Source organism: Felis catus, chromosome B2, assembly GCF_018350175.1.
Source record: "Felis catus isolate Fca126 chromosome B2, F.catus_Fca126_mat1.0, whole genome shotgun sequence".
NCBI classification, from domain to species: Eukaryota; Metazoa; Chordata; class Mammalia; order Carnivora; family Felidae; genus Felis; species Felis catus.
Genome location: NC_058372.1, coordinates 54,285,279 through 54,300,680, shown reverse-complemented (window position 1 = coordinate 54,300,680; position 15,402 = coordinate 54,285,279). Strand labels below are relative to the sequence as shown.

The 15,402-nt window shown below is 35.5% G+C and overlaps 1 protein-coding gene and 1 pseudogene across 3 annotated transcripts in view; both read right to left on the bottom strand.

Annotated features, from left to right (window-relative positions):
• ZNF451 (zinc finger protein 451) overlaps positions 1-15,402 on the bottom strand; it is an 88,236-nt gene that overhangs the window by 20,609 nt on the left and 52,225 nt on the right. For all 3 annotated transcript variants that reach the window (XM_023254076.2, XM_045057683.1, XM_045057684.1), the window contains 6 exons: positions 14,441-14,594; positions 13,786-13,933; positions 8,885-10,494; positions 4,249-4,392; positions 2,797-2,927; positions 1,578-1,764 (listed from right to left, as the gene is read on the bottom strand). In XM_023254076.2, coding sequence (XP_023109844.2) covers positions 1,578-1,764; positions 2,797-2,927; positions 4,249-4,392; positions 8,885-10,494; positions 13,786-13,933; positions 14,441-14,594 — 2,374 coding nt within the window. The remainder of the gene's footprint in view (positions 1-1,577; positions 1,765-2,796; positions 2,928-4,248; positions 4,393-8,884; positions 10,495-13,785; positions 13,934-14,440; positions 14,595-15,402) is intronic.
• On the bottom strand, positions 15,190-15,327 carry LOC111560725 (annotated as a pseudogene).

Genomic DNA, 15,402 nt, shown 5'->3' with positions numbered 1-15,402 from the left:
GAGGGGAACATCAGAATATAATAACCTATATCTTACCTCCAACCCTAATACACCCATGCAGACCTACTTATATGCAGCTCTCATTCCAAATCAAGTTGGTAAGAAAGGCAAACCGATAATAAGTTTCACGTTGGAAATTACCAAAGAAATGTTTCCCAAATCAGCAGCATAAGAAAAGGGAAAAAAGGTGGTCTAGGGTGGCAGAAGGTAAAAATTTAGGTATTTCACAGGATATTAAGTGGATGTTGTTAAGGACTGGGGACAGGATGGCAAAAAAATAAAAGAAAAAGATTAAAAAAAAAAAAGAGCAGCCAGAGATAGAAAAAGCAAACAGATGAAAACAAAAATTATAGAACAGGAAGATAAAATTCAGTACTAAAGAATGACATAAATATGCAAAACAGAGTTGATTTTCCTTTAAAGAGCAGAGTTGGGCTAGTAGATTAAAGATTCCTAACTTGGCAGAAGTAAACTGATCCACTGTAATGAGTGATTAGAGCAAAATTTTTCAGAATGGGTTTTCAATCAAAATGTGGCTCCAAAAATGTTGAAAGAAAAAAATACCTTACGCGGACAGCAGAGTTGGAAAATTTAAAGCATATAATAAAGGGGCGCCTGGGTGGCTCAGTCGGTTAAGTGGCCGACTTCGACCCAGGTCATGAACTCACAGTTTGTGGGTTCAAGCCCCACATCGGGCTCTGTGCTGGCAGCTTACAGTCTGGAGCCCGCTTCAGATTCTGTGTCTCTCTCTCTGCCCCTTCCTTGCTCATGCTCTGTCTCTGTCTCTCAAAAATAAATTAAGTGTTAAAAAAAAAATAAAGCTTATGATAAAAATGCCAAAGATACGTTTTCATTGAGGTCATTCATCAATATCTTCAAATCTTATTCATGACTGGAAGCCATTAGGATATTTAAAAATTATTCTTTTGTTTTTCTATTCACATTTACTTCAGAAATTATGAAAAAAACTCATCTGATTCCCTAGAATTACATCCTTTCTTAAATGCTTGGTAGTGAAAGTGAACATTAGCACGTCCTTTCATTGAACAATATCAGAATGTCAGAGAAGAGAGTTTAAGTCCTGGGAATAGGACAGGAAGGTACCTCTTTCAAGGAACTAAACCTCTCTCAGGGCTTCATTTCATCCCTGCCAATCTCTTAAAATGATCTTTTTTTTTTTTTTAATTGCCATAGTATTATTTATTCTTTCTGGTTTAATCTATAAGCAATTAGCTTTCAGAAAAATTGAAGATAAATTTGGAATTTCAGAAATAGTGAAAATCTGGATTCTGAGCTTTGCAAAATTATACTAACATATTTCAAATCATGAATATGTATTTTATATACATGAACACAGATTTTATCTATTAGATCAGAAAAGGCTTCAGAAAATTATGAAATCATCCTTTCCCTAAAACACTAAAAAATGAAAGGGAGAAAAGGAAAAAATAAAGTATGAGAGCATGATGCTTTAGTGAGCAGCCAGTAGTTCACTAGTGGACAGCAGTTTATTGGTTTCTCTCAGCAGTGAAGTCTCCTCCTCTTGGGTGGTTTGCACTGTGACTGCAGCTGCGTACCTTTGGTAGTATCAGATATGCTATTTAACAAGGCACACATCATATCTCCCTCTAAATGGTGAGGGTTTAGTATATGTGCTGGCCTCTGAGTCTTCTTAAATTGGTTCTCTAGCTCCAGAAAACCTTGATCTCCTGAGAGGATGGTGAAAGGAATCTGCTTGGGTAGTTGTTCATCTAGACGGCCAGCCTAAGTTGGAACAAAACGCATATGTTGATAAAAATCAGTATTTGAGTTTTAAACCATTACATCTATTTCAGTATGAACACATACCTAGAAAGGTTTATTTATTTATTTTAAGATTTTATTATTTTTTTAAAGTAGTCTCTACACTCAACATGGGGCTCAAAGTCAACCTCGAGATCAAGAGTTGCACACTCCACTAACTGAGCCAGCCGGGCACCCCTAAAAAGGTTTATTTAACTTGTTCTCTAGCTCCCACCAAAGTATGATACAAAGATCTCCTTCATAAATAAAATATAACACATTTAATCAAATGTAAACTGCCACAAATTATAAGATAAGCTATTTTATGTGCCACTAAGAAAAAAATACCAAAAGAAGTCAAATAAGAGGCTGGAATGCTACAAGGGTTACACACTTAATCTAAGGATAAATAAGAAATAAATCTGCCATAGAGAGAAGGTAAGCAAGGTAATCTGCATAATTCAATCTTAGCACTGAATAGATGGAAAAGAAAATGTTTTGTGGTTTAAAATGTAAGCAGGAATTAACAAGGTTACAGAGTAAATTCATGTTATCAGTGCGACATGTAAACTGACTTATAGTTAAGCAGAGAATTTAATTTAAAATGGGTCTCAGGTTGGTAGTTTCTCTAGGTGACTGGCAGACAGAGAAGCAAATGCAAATTTCACCTAGGCCAATAGTGATTATTAAGGTGTCTCCCAATTTCAGAGATGTTAAAATGTGAAAGTATCTCAGCATACATCAAATACACTGTCATCTATTGATCATTATTCTATAAATAGTTGAGGGTCTACAATGGGTAGCTGGGAGTCTGCTAGGAATTGGGGAAAGCAGTAAATAAGTATGATACGGGTCCTTGCTCTCATTAGTCATCAGCAGAATCTTATGTAGAAGGTTTTATACAAAAATATAGCACTGAAGAATGCTCTATGCTGTCATTACGATTCAAGTGGAAAAAAAAATTCCAAATGGGTCCTAGATTCACATTAGATTTTGAATAAAACAATCACTCACATGCATACATATGGCAAAATCAGCAGCATCTTTTCTTTTACTACAACGAGGATGAAGGAAGAAACATCCAATCCTATTCAGGTAATTATAGATCTTACAGTTGAGTGGAGGCTTCCAATTGGTGTTTCCTCCTATTATTTTTAGAAAAGGCATAAATGATAGTCAAACAGAGAAAAAAAGAGAACTGAACAGTAGCTACAACTGAAAGCTCTATCAAGAAAAAACACACTAGAAAAAGATTTTTTTAGAGGGCAAGTACTAGATTAGAATGCAGAACTCAGTTCTAGTATAGGCATCACCATCTTGTTGCTTTACAATCTTGGCAAAGTAGGCCACCTTCCCTGCATCTGCCCATTAATCTGAAAACTCATAGGTTATGTTAAGGAAAATCAAAAGTAATTATGTGTAAGGAGTCTCTGACTGGTATAATTCCATATAAATGTAAGCATTAATTTTGTTTTGTTTTGTTTTTAACAAATATGTCAAGACTATTCAGTGGATAGAAATGATAGGCAATCAGCAAAGCTAAATTTACTAAAAGGTTGTACTAGAGTATTTATCCAGGTCAGTACGTTTCTTTTTTAATTTTTTTGAGGTCAGTATGTCTCTATCCTAAATCCAGTCCTCCTCTTTGTTTTTTTAAAATTATTTTTAAAATGTTTATTTACTTATTTTGAGAGAGAGAGAGAGTGTGAGGTGGGGGGGAAGGACAGAGAGAATCCCAAGCAGGCAACATGCTGTCAGTGCAGTGCCCAACACAGGGTTCAATCCCACGAACCGTGAGATCATGACCTGAGCTGTCAACTGAGCCACCCAGGCACCCCAAATCATCCTCTTATATGCTGTTGCCTATCAAACATAAAGTTTATTGGATGCTCACTATACTAAACTTCTGTAAATCATAGTCATCTCTCTGTTTGGTCAATGGTTTGTAAAGAAATATTTAGATGAAGTTGCGTATCTATGAACTTCAGTTCAGTAAGGATGAACTGAAGAGGCAATTATGGCAATTTGAAAATCATACTAGTTCTGTAGCCAAGCGGTCCAAGTTCAAAAGCTAACTCTATTATTTATTAGTTTTACACTTTGGAAAAAATAAACTTCTCATGCATCCTGCCTTATGTTTTAAGAAGGAGATAAATATAATAATCAGTAAGCATGGGTTAATACCAAGCATTAGTACCTGGCACATTGTAGGTGCTGAATAAATGTTTTTTCAATATGTATCAAAAGATCCACAAACTTTAGGTCACCAAAGAGAGCTAACATTCACCACAAAGAAATGTAAAGAGAAAAATATTCTGGCAAAGTAGCTACAATGCAAAGTGACAATATTGCAATTACATTTGTATGTTCTATTCAAGAAGGTTCAAGAGCAATCCTTTTAATGTGGAACATATTCTAATGGAGAAAAGAGGAGAAGATATCAGATGTTTTCCTTATCAATCATACCTTGAAAGCCCCAGATGAATGTTCCTTGGTTAAGATGCCCTGGTAGATGACCAAAAAAGTTTGACCAGTTATCAAAGTCTACAAAGACTATATGAGTCATGGTTCGCAGATAATCCAAATCTGGAAGTTCAACAACTTCTTCATCTGAGAAGAGAAACATTAACATGAATTTGGTAAGAATTAGCTAAAAACGCTTTAATTTCTCAAGTTTAAAAGATACTAGAGAATATGCAAAAATATTAATCTTGAATATTATTAATTTCTACTTAAACCTTTTCATGAGATCCAAACCTATACATGATACAGTATATTTACACCAGATAAAAAATATTCTGAATACTTCCAAAATTTTATTATTCTTTCTATAAATACATGCCATTGATGCTAAGCCTTTCTCTTTTTAATTAAAAAAAAAAACCAAAAAACAAAAAACAACTGAGGTGGCTCAGTTGGTTGAGCATTCAACTTTGGCTCAGGTCATGATCTCATGGCTTGTGGATTCAAGCCCTGCATTGGGCTCTGTGCTGACAGCTCAGAGCCTGGAGCCTGCTTTGGATTCTGTGTCTTCATCTCTCTCTGCCTCTCCCCCACTTGCATGCACCCTGCTCTCTCTCAAAAATAAACATTAAAAATTTTTTTAAAAAATAAATTTAAAAAACCTGTCACACAATTAGTCAGAAATACAGTCCTCATTTTTTTTGCCCATACACATGAATATTGCCTAAAACATGTCTTCTTTGTATGTAGCAGCTAGGCTCTGCCACCAATATGCTGGTCTGAGTCCACAAATCCATGTAACTTACACCTTCCCTGTCACTTCTCTGGCTCTCCTCTCCTGCTAAGCTGTTTCCTGGCAGTAATTGAAATCTGCCACTACTATAGCTACTGCTGCTGCTGGAACTGCCATAGCCATCTTAGTTTTGTAGATTGGCAAAGTATTGGCCTGTATTCCCATAGGGGCCAGAGCTTCTGTCTCTTTTCTCTTTTCATGGGTCCCAAATTTGAAGACTGTTATAACTGCCAAAATCATTATAGCTTCCGCCACTTCCAAAATTACTTCCATCATTACCAAATCTGTTATAGCTAAGACTTTCTTTAAAAGTTGTTTATAGTAATAAAATAATAATAATAAAATAAATGATAATTAAAAAACAATGTACTGGGAGAACTAAAAGACCAAGTTTTAAGGCTGAAAAACCAAAAACTTGCACCATCCATCAAATAAAATTTCAAGGTGGGGCACCTGGGTGGCTCAGTCAGTTAAGCATCCAACTTCAGCTCGGGTCATGATCTCACAGTTTGTGAAAGTTTAAGCCCTGAACTGGGCTCTGTGCTGACATCCTGGAGCCTGCTTTGGATCCTCTGTCCCCCTCTTTCTGCCCCTCCCCTGCTCATGCTCCCTCACCTCTCAAAAATAACTAAAAACATTTAAAATATATATATTAAAATAAAATTTCAAGGTTACCTGGTAAGAACTTCTCCCCACCAGAATTATGTTCTTTTCCCAATCTAGACTGATTTATTAGTAACCTGCTAGCTATGTGATTAAAAACCCTACAGAGCACAAATGAAATAAATGACAACCCTCTACCATAAAGTGGTGCATAACAGGTACTGGTGGCACATCAGCACCTCCTACCATAAACACATCTTTCTTGGTTCTCTTAAGTTCTTTCTTCTTCCACCATTCTCCAACTCTTGTTCTCCATCTCTTTCACTTCTTTCATAATTTTCTATCTTGATAAGGCCTTAAAGTTTCCAGTGTACCAATGCAAACCTTAACATTTTATTTTTTATTTATTTATTTATTTATTTATTTTTTAATATTTTTTTTTCAACGTTTATTTATTTTTGGGACAGCGAGAGACAGAGCATGAACGGGGGAGGGGCAGAGAGAGAGGGAGACACAGAATCGGAAACAGGCTCCAGGCTCCGAGCCATCAGCCCAGAGCCCGACGCGGGGCTCGAACTCGCGGACCGCGGGATCGTGACCTGGCTGAAGTCGGACGCTTAACCGACTGCGCCACCCAGGCGCCCCAAACCTTAACATTTTAAATTATTTTTAAAATGACTAGGTTCTACTCCATCTAATACAGCCTCCCTCAAATATACTGCACTGCCATCCTCTCCCATTTCCAAGCCACCTATCTTCTTTTATCTTGTCTTAAAATTCTTAGTAATTGTAAGGGCCCCTGGCTAGCTCAGTCAGTGGAGCATGTGACTCTTGATCATGGAGCTGTGAGTTCAAGCCCCACACTGGGTGTAGAAATTACTAAGGAAAAAAATTTTTTTTTAATTCTTAGTAATTGTAGATTTAGATACTACAATCATCTATCAAACACAGACCGACATAAATTCCCAAAAGTAATCGGGAGAACAAGAGAAAAGCACAAGAGAACATAAAAACAGTGTAATCACTGCTTCACTGTTAAAAGTAGAACTGAATGAGTTGATAGTATGTTATGTAATCATTTCTTACATAAAACATGCCATGACTAAAGATGATGCTAAGATCTACAAATGCTATATACAGCAAGCCTGTATAAACTCAGTAGTTCATAAAAATAGTTTATAAAAAAATTTTAGCCAAAATTTTCACATATCCTCATTGTCCCCTCTCTACACTGTGTAACTTACCAAGAGCTCATATTTATGTAAAAGAATATGGACTTAAAATTATATTCTAACCACGACAAATTATACTTCTAAACAAAATAAAACCATTGTCCTCTTCTAGACTTACTCTTTTTTTTTTAAGTTTATTTATTTATTTTGAGGGGGGAGGGGCAGAGAGAGAGGGCGAGAAAGAATCCAAAGCTCGCTCTGTGTTGACAGCACCTAAGCCACCCAGCACACCTACACTTAGGGAGTCTTATCTAGATTAAGTACAAAGGGATCTATACCTCAATTTTCTCCCTGGTTTCCTGCTACCATTTGTAACTCTACTTCTAATTGCTGTTTTAAGTCTAAGTAAAAGCTCTGCTTTCCAGAAAATCATAACAAAAATATATAAATTCTGAAGTGAACATTAAGATTTCTCATAATTACGGAACAAAGCCAAAATATGAGGATGTGGAGAAAAAGGAACCCTCATACACTGTTGGTGGCAATGCAAACTGGTACAGCCACGATGGAAAATATGGAGATTCTTTGAAAAATTAAAAATAAAATTACCATATGATCCAGTAATTCCACTACTAATTACCTGAAGAATATGAAAACACTAATTCAAAAAGATATATGGACCCCTATGTTTACTGCAGTATTTACAATAGCCAACTTATAAATACAACCCAAGTGTCCACGGATAGATGAATGGATAAAGAAGATGTGGTGTATATATACAATGGAATATTAGCCATAAAAGAGAATGAAATCTTGCCATTTGCAACATGTATGGATCTAGACGGTATAATACTAAGGGAAATAAGTCAGTCAGAGAAAGACAAACACCATACGATTTCACTCATGTGTAATTTAAGAAACCAACCAAACAAAACAAAAATCAGACTCTGAATATAGAAAACTAGTGGTTATCAGAGAGGAGGTGGATGGGGAGGATGAGTGAAATAGGTGAGGGGATTAACAGTACACTTATCATGATAAGCACCGAGTTCTGTATAGAACTGTTCAATCACTATACTGTACACCTGAAATGAATATAACACTATGTTAACTATACTGGAATAAAAAAACAAGTTTAATTAAATAAAAAAAAAGAATTTTCCAACAACAAAAGAATAAAGTCAAAATATAAACACAAAGAGTTCACTGGATTTATCTTCTTAATGAACCTTCTAAATGATAAGAAGAATCTATATGTTAAGGATAACATTTATATATATATATATATATATATATATATAAATTTTAAATCTGACTTTCAGAAAGACTATCAATTTTCTTCATCTCTCAAAATTCCCATGCTTCTTATAAAAGACAATGTTATCTTAAATACATAGTGTTTAAATCTAATATATACTCTTTGTCCCCTTAAGTTTAGAGTAGTTAAATGAATAGTTAAATACTAGTATGTATTCGTATTTAGGAATACATATCCCCCAAAAGTATATGCTATAATGATTACTGTATCATCCCACCATGTTTCTTACTTCAAAACTGAATCATTATTAGCTTTCACAAAAATGGCCACAGGTGCACCCGGGTGGCCCATTCGGTGAAATGTCAACCCCTTTATTTTTTAATGTTTGTTTATTTTTGACAGAGGGAGTGAGACTGGGTAGGGCAGAGAGAGAGGAAGACACAGAATCTGAAGCTGGCTCCAGGCTCCGAGCTGTCTGCACACAGAGCCTGATGCGGGGCTTGAACTCATGAACTGTGAGATCATGACCTGAGCTGAAGTTGGACACTCAACCGACTGAGCCACCCAGGTGCCCCAAGTGTCAACTCTTGATTTGGGCTCAGGTCATGATCTCATGGATTAGTGAGATGCAGCCCTGTATTGGGCTCTGCACTGACAGTGCAGGGCCTGCTTGGGATTTTCTCTCTGCCTCCTCCCCGCTTGTGTGGACACTCTCAAAATAAATAAATTTAAAAACAAGGATGGCTACAATACATGTATGTTTCTCTATCAGTATGTGAAATCTGCACAGACATTAGAGTTGTAATGCCATACCTATATTCTGACAGCTTAGGTCATTCTCGGCTCCCTTCTCCATCTCTGAATTTTTTGGATGGCTTACTGCCTGTTTTAGTTTTCTCTCTGGACGTGAGGCACTGGCAGCAAACTTGTACAGGCTTGTTTTCTCAGATCCGAAATGAGCCACACTGGGTTTCCGTAAAAAGCAGTGTTTTCTATGGAAGTGCTGCTGAGCACTCTCAGGATCGTGAAACACTTTGGTGCAAGTGCCACACTTGATGACATACCGTTGCTCCTTTTCCTCCTCACTCTTTTCTTCTCTGTGCACCTCATGGATGTGAGCATTGATGTCAGTTACATTCTGTGCTGTTGCTGAACACAAGGTGCAGCGAAACCACAGTTTACCTTTATCCAGCATGATTTGGAGACATCTACCATAATCTTCCTTTCTGTTAACTTTACAGATGTAACTCTCACGGCAACCACAGGTTAACAGGTTACTGGTCTCTATTACTGGAAAATCATTCTCAGTTTTAATTGAAGTTTCAGTTTTTTCTGACACAAACACATAATCTGTGCTGTGGTGCTCCTTATAATGACTTAAAAATGCTTCTTCCACATTAAAGGTAAGATCACAAAGCCCACAGAAGTACTTAACTTTTATCTCATTGTTATGCTCATCTTGGCAATGTCGGTACAGTGTTTCAACCTTGTGAAAAGTCTTTTTGCAATGGGCACAGCTGTATCTATGAAACTGGTGACTTGCTAAAGACATGCAATGCTGTTTTACACAGTCCTGGGAATCAAACATATCTTCACAAATTCGGCACTGCCATTTACCCCTTGGAGGACTATTTGCTGGAGAATGATCAATAATAGTAATAGTTGAAGAAGGATTCTTAGCAGTCAAATTACTCACCAATGTTGCAGAGGATGTTGGCAAAGTTTCACCTTCTACCTCATCCGTCTCATAAAAATATCTGTGTCCATTATGAAATTCAGTCACATGTGCCATGATAGTCTCTTTTCTTGTTAACTCCTTTTTGCATGTCCGACACCAGAAAAGAAAGTTATTTAAATGTGCCCCTCCATGAATCCGGCTCATATGTAAACGGATGACCCCTGAATCTTCACATACCTTTCCACAGACCACACACTTATAACACATTGTGTTTGCTGAGAAAACATGTTTTTCTACTGCATCTTCACTTAGGAATTGTTGATGGCATTCACAAAACCAGGTTTTAACAAATGACTTTTCTTTCTGAACACAAACTGTACCTTCATGGCTTTTACCTTCTAAATTCATCTTCTTTTTTGGAACAGTGGTGCAATCTTGTGAGTTAGATTCTTGAACAGACATGGTTCTTTTAAGTGATGAAAATTTTGATCGATCTAGCAAGAGATTCAAGTCAGAAGAAGGTTTGCTCCCTTCACTGCTATGGCAATAAAGTAAGACTGATTCTTCCATTGAGGTAATGACTCGGACTTTGTGCCCTGAATTCTGCTTGTGATTTCGGGTACTGGTTTCATCCGCAAAGACTTGGTTGCAATTTGGACAGTAACCTCTTAATACGAATTTTTCTGCAACTTGGGCAATGCTCTTCTCAGCCAAAGCTACAGGACCAGCATTTCGACAACGAACTCTAAATTAGATGAAAAAAACCTCTTTTGTAAGTACTTTCTAAATACAGTATCTCTGCTTTTTATAGGAATTATAAACAATGTATACAAAAAGCACTAAAAGATATTTTTCAATAAAAATGCAGCTGACAGAATAATTTTACCTCAGAGTACCTGAGTATTACCTATATTTTGTCTGTTTCTAATCCATGTACAGAACAGTAAAACTAGAATCAAAGGATCAAAAAAATTCATACAAATATTTGGAAATTGAATCCCTAATCCTTAGAAGTTAAACAACAAATTTCTACTAAATCTATGGGTCAAAGGAGAAATTAAAAGGGAAAAGGGAAAATATTTTTAAATAAATGAAAAAGAAAACAACCTATCAAAATCTAAGGGTAATTCAATGCTTAGAGGAAAACTTGTAACTTTAAATGTTTATACAGAAAAAGAAGGTCCAAAGTCAACCTAAGCTTCTACTATAGGAAGCTAGAAAAACATAAGCAAATTAAACCCAAAGTTTAATTTTTTTAAATGTTTATTTTTATTTTTTTGAGAGACAAAGCGTGAATAGGGGAGGGGCAGAGACAGAGAGAGAGAGAGAGAGAGAGAGAGAGAGAGAGACAGAGACAGACAGACAGACAGACACAGAATCCAAGGCAGGCTCCAGGCTCTGAGCTGTCAGCACAGAGCCCAACGTGGGGCTCAAACTCACAAGCCATGAGATCATGACCTGAGCCGAATGCAGACGCTTAACCAACTGAGCCACACAGGTGCCCCATAAACCCAAAGTTTAAAGAGCAGAAATCAACAAAGTAAAAAATGGGCAAAAAGCAGAGAATCATCAGTAAAGTCAAATGCTGGTGGTTTCAAAGATCAGCAAAAATTTGTTTTGAGACAAATTATAGAAATAAACGTAAACGCTAAAAAAACCAAAAAGCTTTAAAAAAGCTGACATTCATAAAAGTTGAAGTAAACAAAATATACTCCTGAAGAATAAGCAAAGGATACTCAGGAAAGAGGATGGACAGCCACAAAAGACATAATTAATATGACAGCAAAGTCTAGACTGGGACAGAATATAGTCACATATTTCTGACAAAATATTTACATCTAGAATATATCAAGAATTCCAATTCACTATGAAAAAAGCAAACAATCCAATCTTTAAACTAGCAAAATACTTGAACAGACATTTCACAAAAAAAGATAAATGAATCACCCATAAGCACATGAAAAAGTGCCCAACATCATTGTTTATCAGGGAAATGCAGATTAAAACCACAAAGAGGCACTCAAAGAACAGCTAAAATGAAAGACTGGCGATACCAAACCTTGGCAAGGATGCAGAGAAACTGGAACTCTCATACCTTGTTGGTACAAACACTTTGGGAAAGTATGTAATAGTTTCTTATAAAATTAAATATACACTTACTCTTTGATCCAGCAATTCCACTCCTAGATATTAATCCAAGAGGAATGAAAACATATGTCCATAAAAGACTTGTACAAAATATATACAGTGGCTTTATTTATGATAGCTAAAAACTTTAAATCCAAATGTCCATCATCAGGAGAATGAATAAACAAATTGTGCTAAGTTCATATAATAAAATACTACTCACCAATAAAGAGGAACAATGTACTAAGCAACATAGGTGTATCTCGCAGATATTATGACAAATACAAGAGAGTACATACTACATGATTTCAATTACATGAAGTTCTCAAGGAGATGAAGCCAATGCAAGGTGGAAAAAATATCTAGGGCAAGCAGGGTAAGAGGGTGGGAAATGACTGGAAAGGGACACAATGGAACTTTCCACAGACAGGTAACATATTATGATAAAAGCATAGGTTAACAGATGTAGGTATCTATCTGTGATTTTATGTCAAAATCATAAAAGTTAAGATGTGTACACTGTGATTAATTTAATTTGTATTTCAAAAACAAAGAACTTTTAAAAACAATTAAGAGGCTGGGGCGCCTCAGTGGCTCAGTCAGTTAAGCGTCCAATTTCAGTTCAGATCATGATCTCTTAAGTTGTCAGTTTGAGCCTTGCATCAGGCTCTCTGCTGGCAGTGCAGAGCCTGCTTGGGATTCTCTCTCTCTCTCTGCTTCTCCCCTGCTGGTGCACACACACACACTCTCTCTCTCAGATTAAATAAACTTTAAAAAAAATAAGGGGAATAAGGAGCATAAAGATGTATAGAATAAAATGGGTAAATGGAGGTTCGCTAGACTATTCTGCTGACTTCATACAGTTGAAATTTTACATAATAAAACATTAAGAATAAAAATAACAGGTAGAGCCAGGATTTGAACTCACGAAATATAAGTCAGAACCAGGACTGCTAACCTTAGTAGTTACACTGGGTATATACAGAGTAATTATATTCTACTGCCTTGTTTATTGAGAACATATTTTACTCGAAGGTTTGTGAAAATAATTGTTCTATTTAAATGAATGCAATTTAGTAGATACGAACTTTTAATATATTTTAATGACATAACAGGAAAACAGAGACCTAAGAGACAGAGTACCTAAACAGAAAATATGTACAGACTTTGTTTGGATCATGATTCCAAGAAACCAAATGTGAAACAAAAAACTTTATGAGATAATCAGGGAAATTTTATAACTGATTAGGTATTTGATGCTATTAAAAATACCAGTTTTTTAAGTTGTGATAATGGTATTATAGGATTTTTTTAAAAAAAGGAGTCCTTATCATTTATAGTTATATATAGAAGTATTTACAGATAGAATGACATGATTTACCGCAAAATAATAACTTGTAGGGGGGTGAGAATATAAATGAACACGACTGCCATGTGTTGCTAAATCCTGAAGCTGGGTAAAAGGTGTACTGGGGTTGTACATTGCTTGATAATTTCCATTGCAAAGACAAAAAAAAATCACACTTGATTATTTGATAAATTTGGTCTTTCACTGAAATTTAATTTTCATATGTATATTATACTTTCCATTCTGGTTGACTTAAAAGCAAGTCACACTTAAAGGCAAGTTAACCCACTCCTCCCCCCATACACACACTCTTCACAAACATACAGAGAAAAACACAAATAGAACTGTTGGTTTTACATTCACAGCAATATCAATATATCCACTTTTTCCACACCTTCAACTTCTCTCATTATGTTAAATTTGATTAATTTCCAGACTAATATATAATCTCATTTTAAAAGCAGAGGAACATGAAATAGAAAAACATCCTATTGAATCCTCCTGCTGGTAAAGAGCTTCTTGGGCAGGATTCCCTTACAGCCCGACTAGACCTGTACAAACCTGAAGTGGGCAGTGAGCTCCATGTGAGAACGCAGTGTCTGGTGGCAGGCCACACACTTAACTTGAAATGGGACATCTTTGCAGAGAGAGATCAGAAGTTTCTTTGCAAAAGATGGAAATGATATTGGCTGTGCTATTCCCTTGTCGTCTGAAAGACAAAATACACTATAACTTGCAAAGATTTAAGCAGATAGCAACCCAACCTTCCTCCCCTTTGCCTTTCTCAACATTGGCTGGAATATGTAAAAGATTGTTGTGCTAAAAAACTAAGAGAAGTCATTTTCCAGCCGTAAGTACAAAGGATGCTGAACTCATGCTCAAAATCTGAACCTTTAATGCAGAGAAACACCCAACTTCCTAGATATTATGGATATATAAAAATTATTATTACATCAAAAATTATTTTTTATATTTATTATATAAAGAAATGTTTTCTTTCCAAGTTTCTCTTCATTCCTCAAAGTAACTAAACCTTACTGCTGGTACAGATCAATGTTGAGAATCTTTTTTGAAAAATAAAAATTAAGACAATCTTTCACTTTCATGTTTCCAATCCAATGTGAGGATAAGTTACCTCAAGAATTATCTGAGAAGTATGGTAAATCAGCAAAGATTAAAGTACTTTAATAATTTTCAGAACAGAGTATTAACATACCACTCAGTTTAAAATTCTGATGGAAATGATTCTTTCCAGACATATGCTTCAAACACTCATCCTTGCTGCTAAAAAGAAGGAAGCAATTTGGACACGCAAAACACTGAATAATCTGAGGAAGAAGGTTGTTTTTATGTCCATCATCTGCAGCTTCCTAAAATACAAGCAAAGCTGTATTACAGACAACTAAAATCAATATTCAATTTTTAAAAATCAACTTTCAAAATTTCTGATTTGGAATATTCTGTACCAGTTTTTAACAAGAGAACTTTTCTTTCCTCAGTGTGAACTATGGAATTTTTATCATTAAATTGCCTATGTGGATTAAAAATTTTTTTTCTTAACTCTTCACCATCTTTTTGTGATAATATACAAGTAAATTTGCTTTCTATATATTTTTCTTTTATATACACATCTATATTATGTTAATGAATAAATGTTTTCATATCACATACACTTTTTCTTCCATTTTGCTTTATTCACTCTATTCTGCAATATAACCTATGTTTATATATATATATGTATTCTTCCACAAATATCTCCATGCTTAATAATCTACAAAAATATATAGAAATAAACACACAGGGAACTGCCACTGTTTTACCAAATATTGTCATCTTACAGACTCTTCTGCTTCTTAGTTCTCTTATTCCACAATACCTAATGAAAATGCCTAAAAAAATCAACTGGAATACCTCTAATTCATTCTTCTCAATGGTTGCAAAGTTCTCAACTGGTTGTAAACCAGTGTAGGTTTACTAAGACTTAGGTAACTATTCATTACCAGACTTTTTTTTTTCTTGCCACTATAAACAACACAATGGTGTTACAAACTGATAAGAACATATATACTACACTTGATCTTAGCCAAAAGGCCAAGAAGCAATAACACAACGGTGTTATAAACAACCTTGAATACATATCCTTATTTACAGACGTATTTTTCTCATTATTAGGAGTGG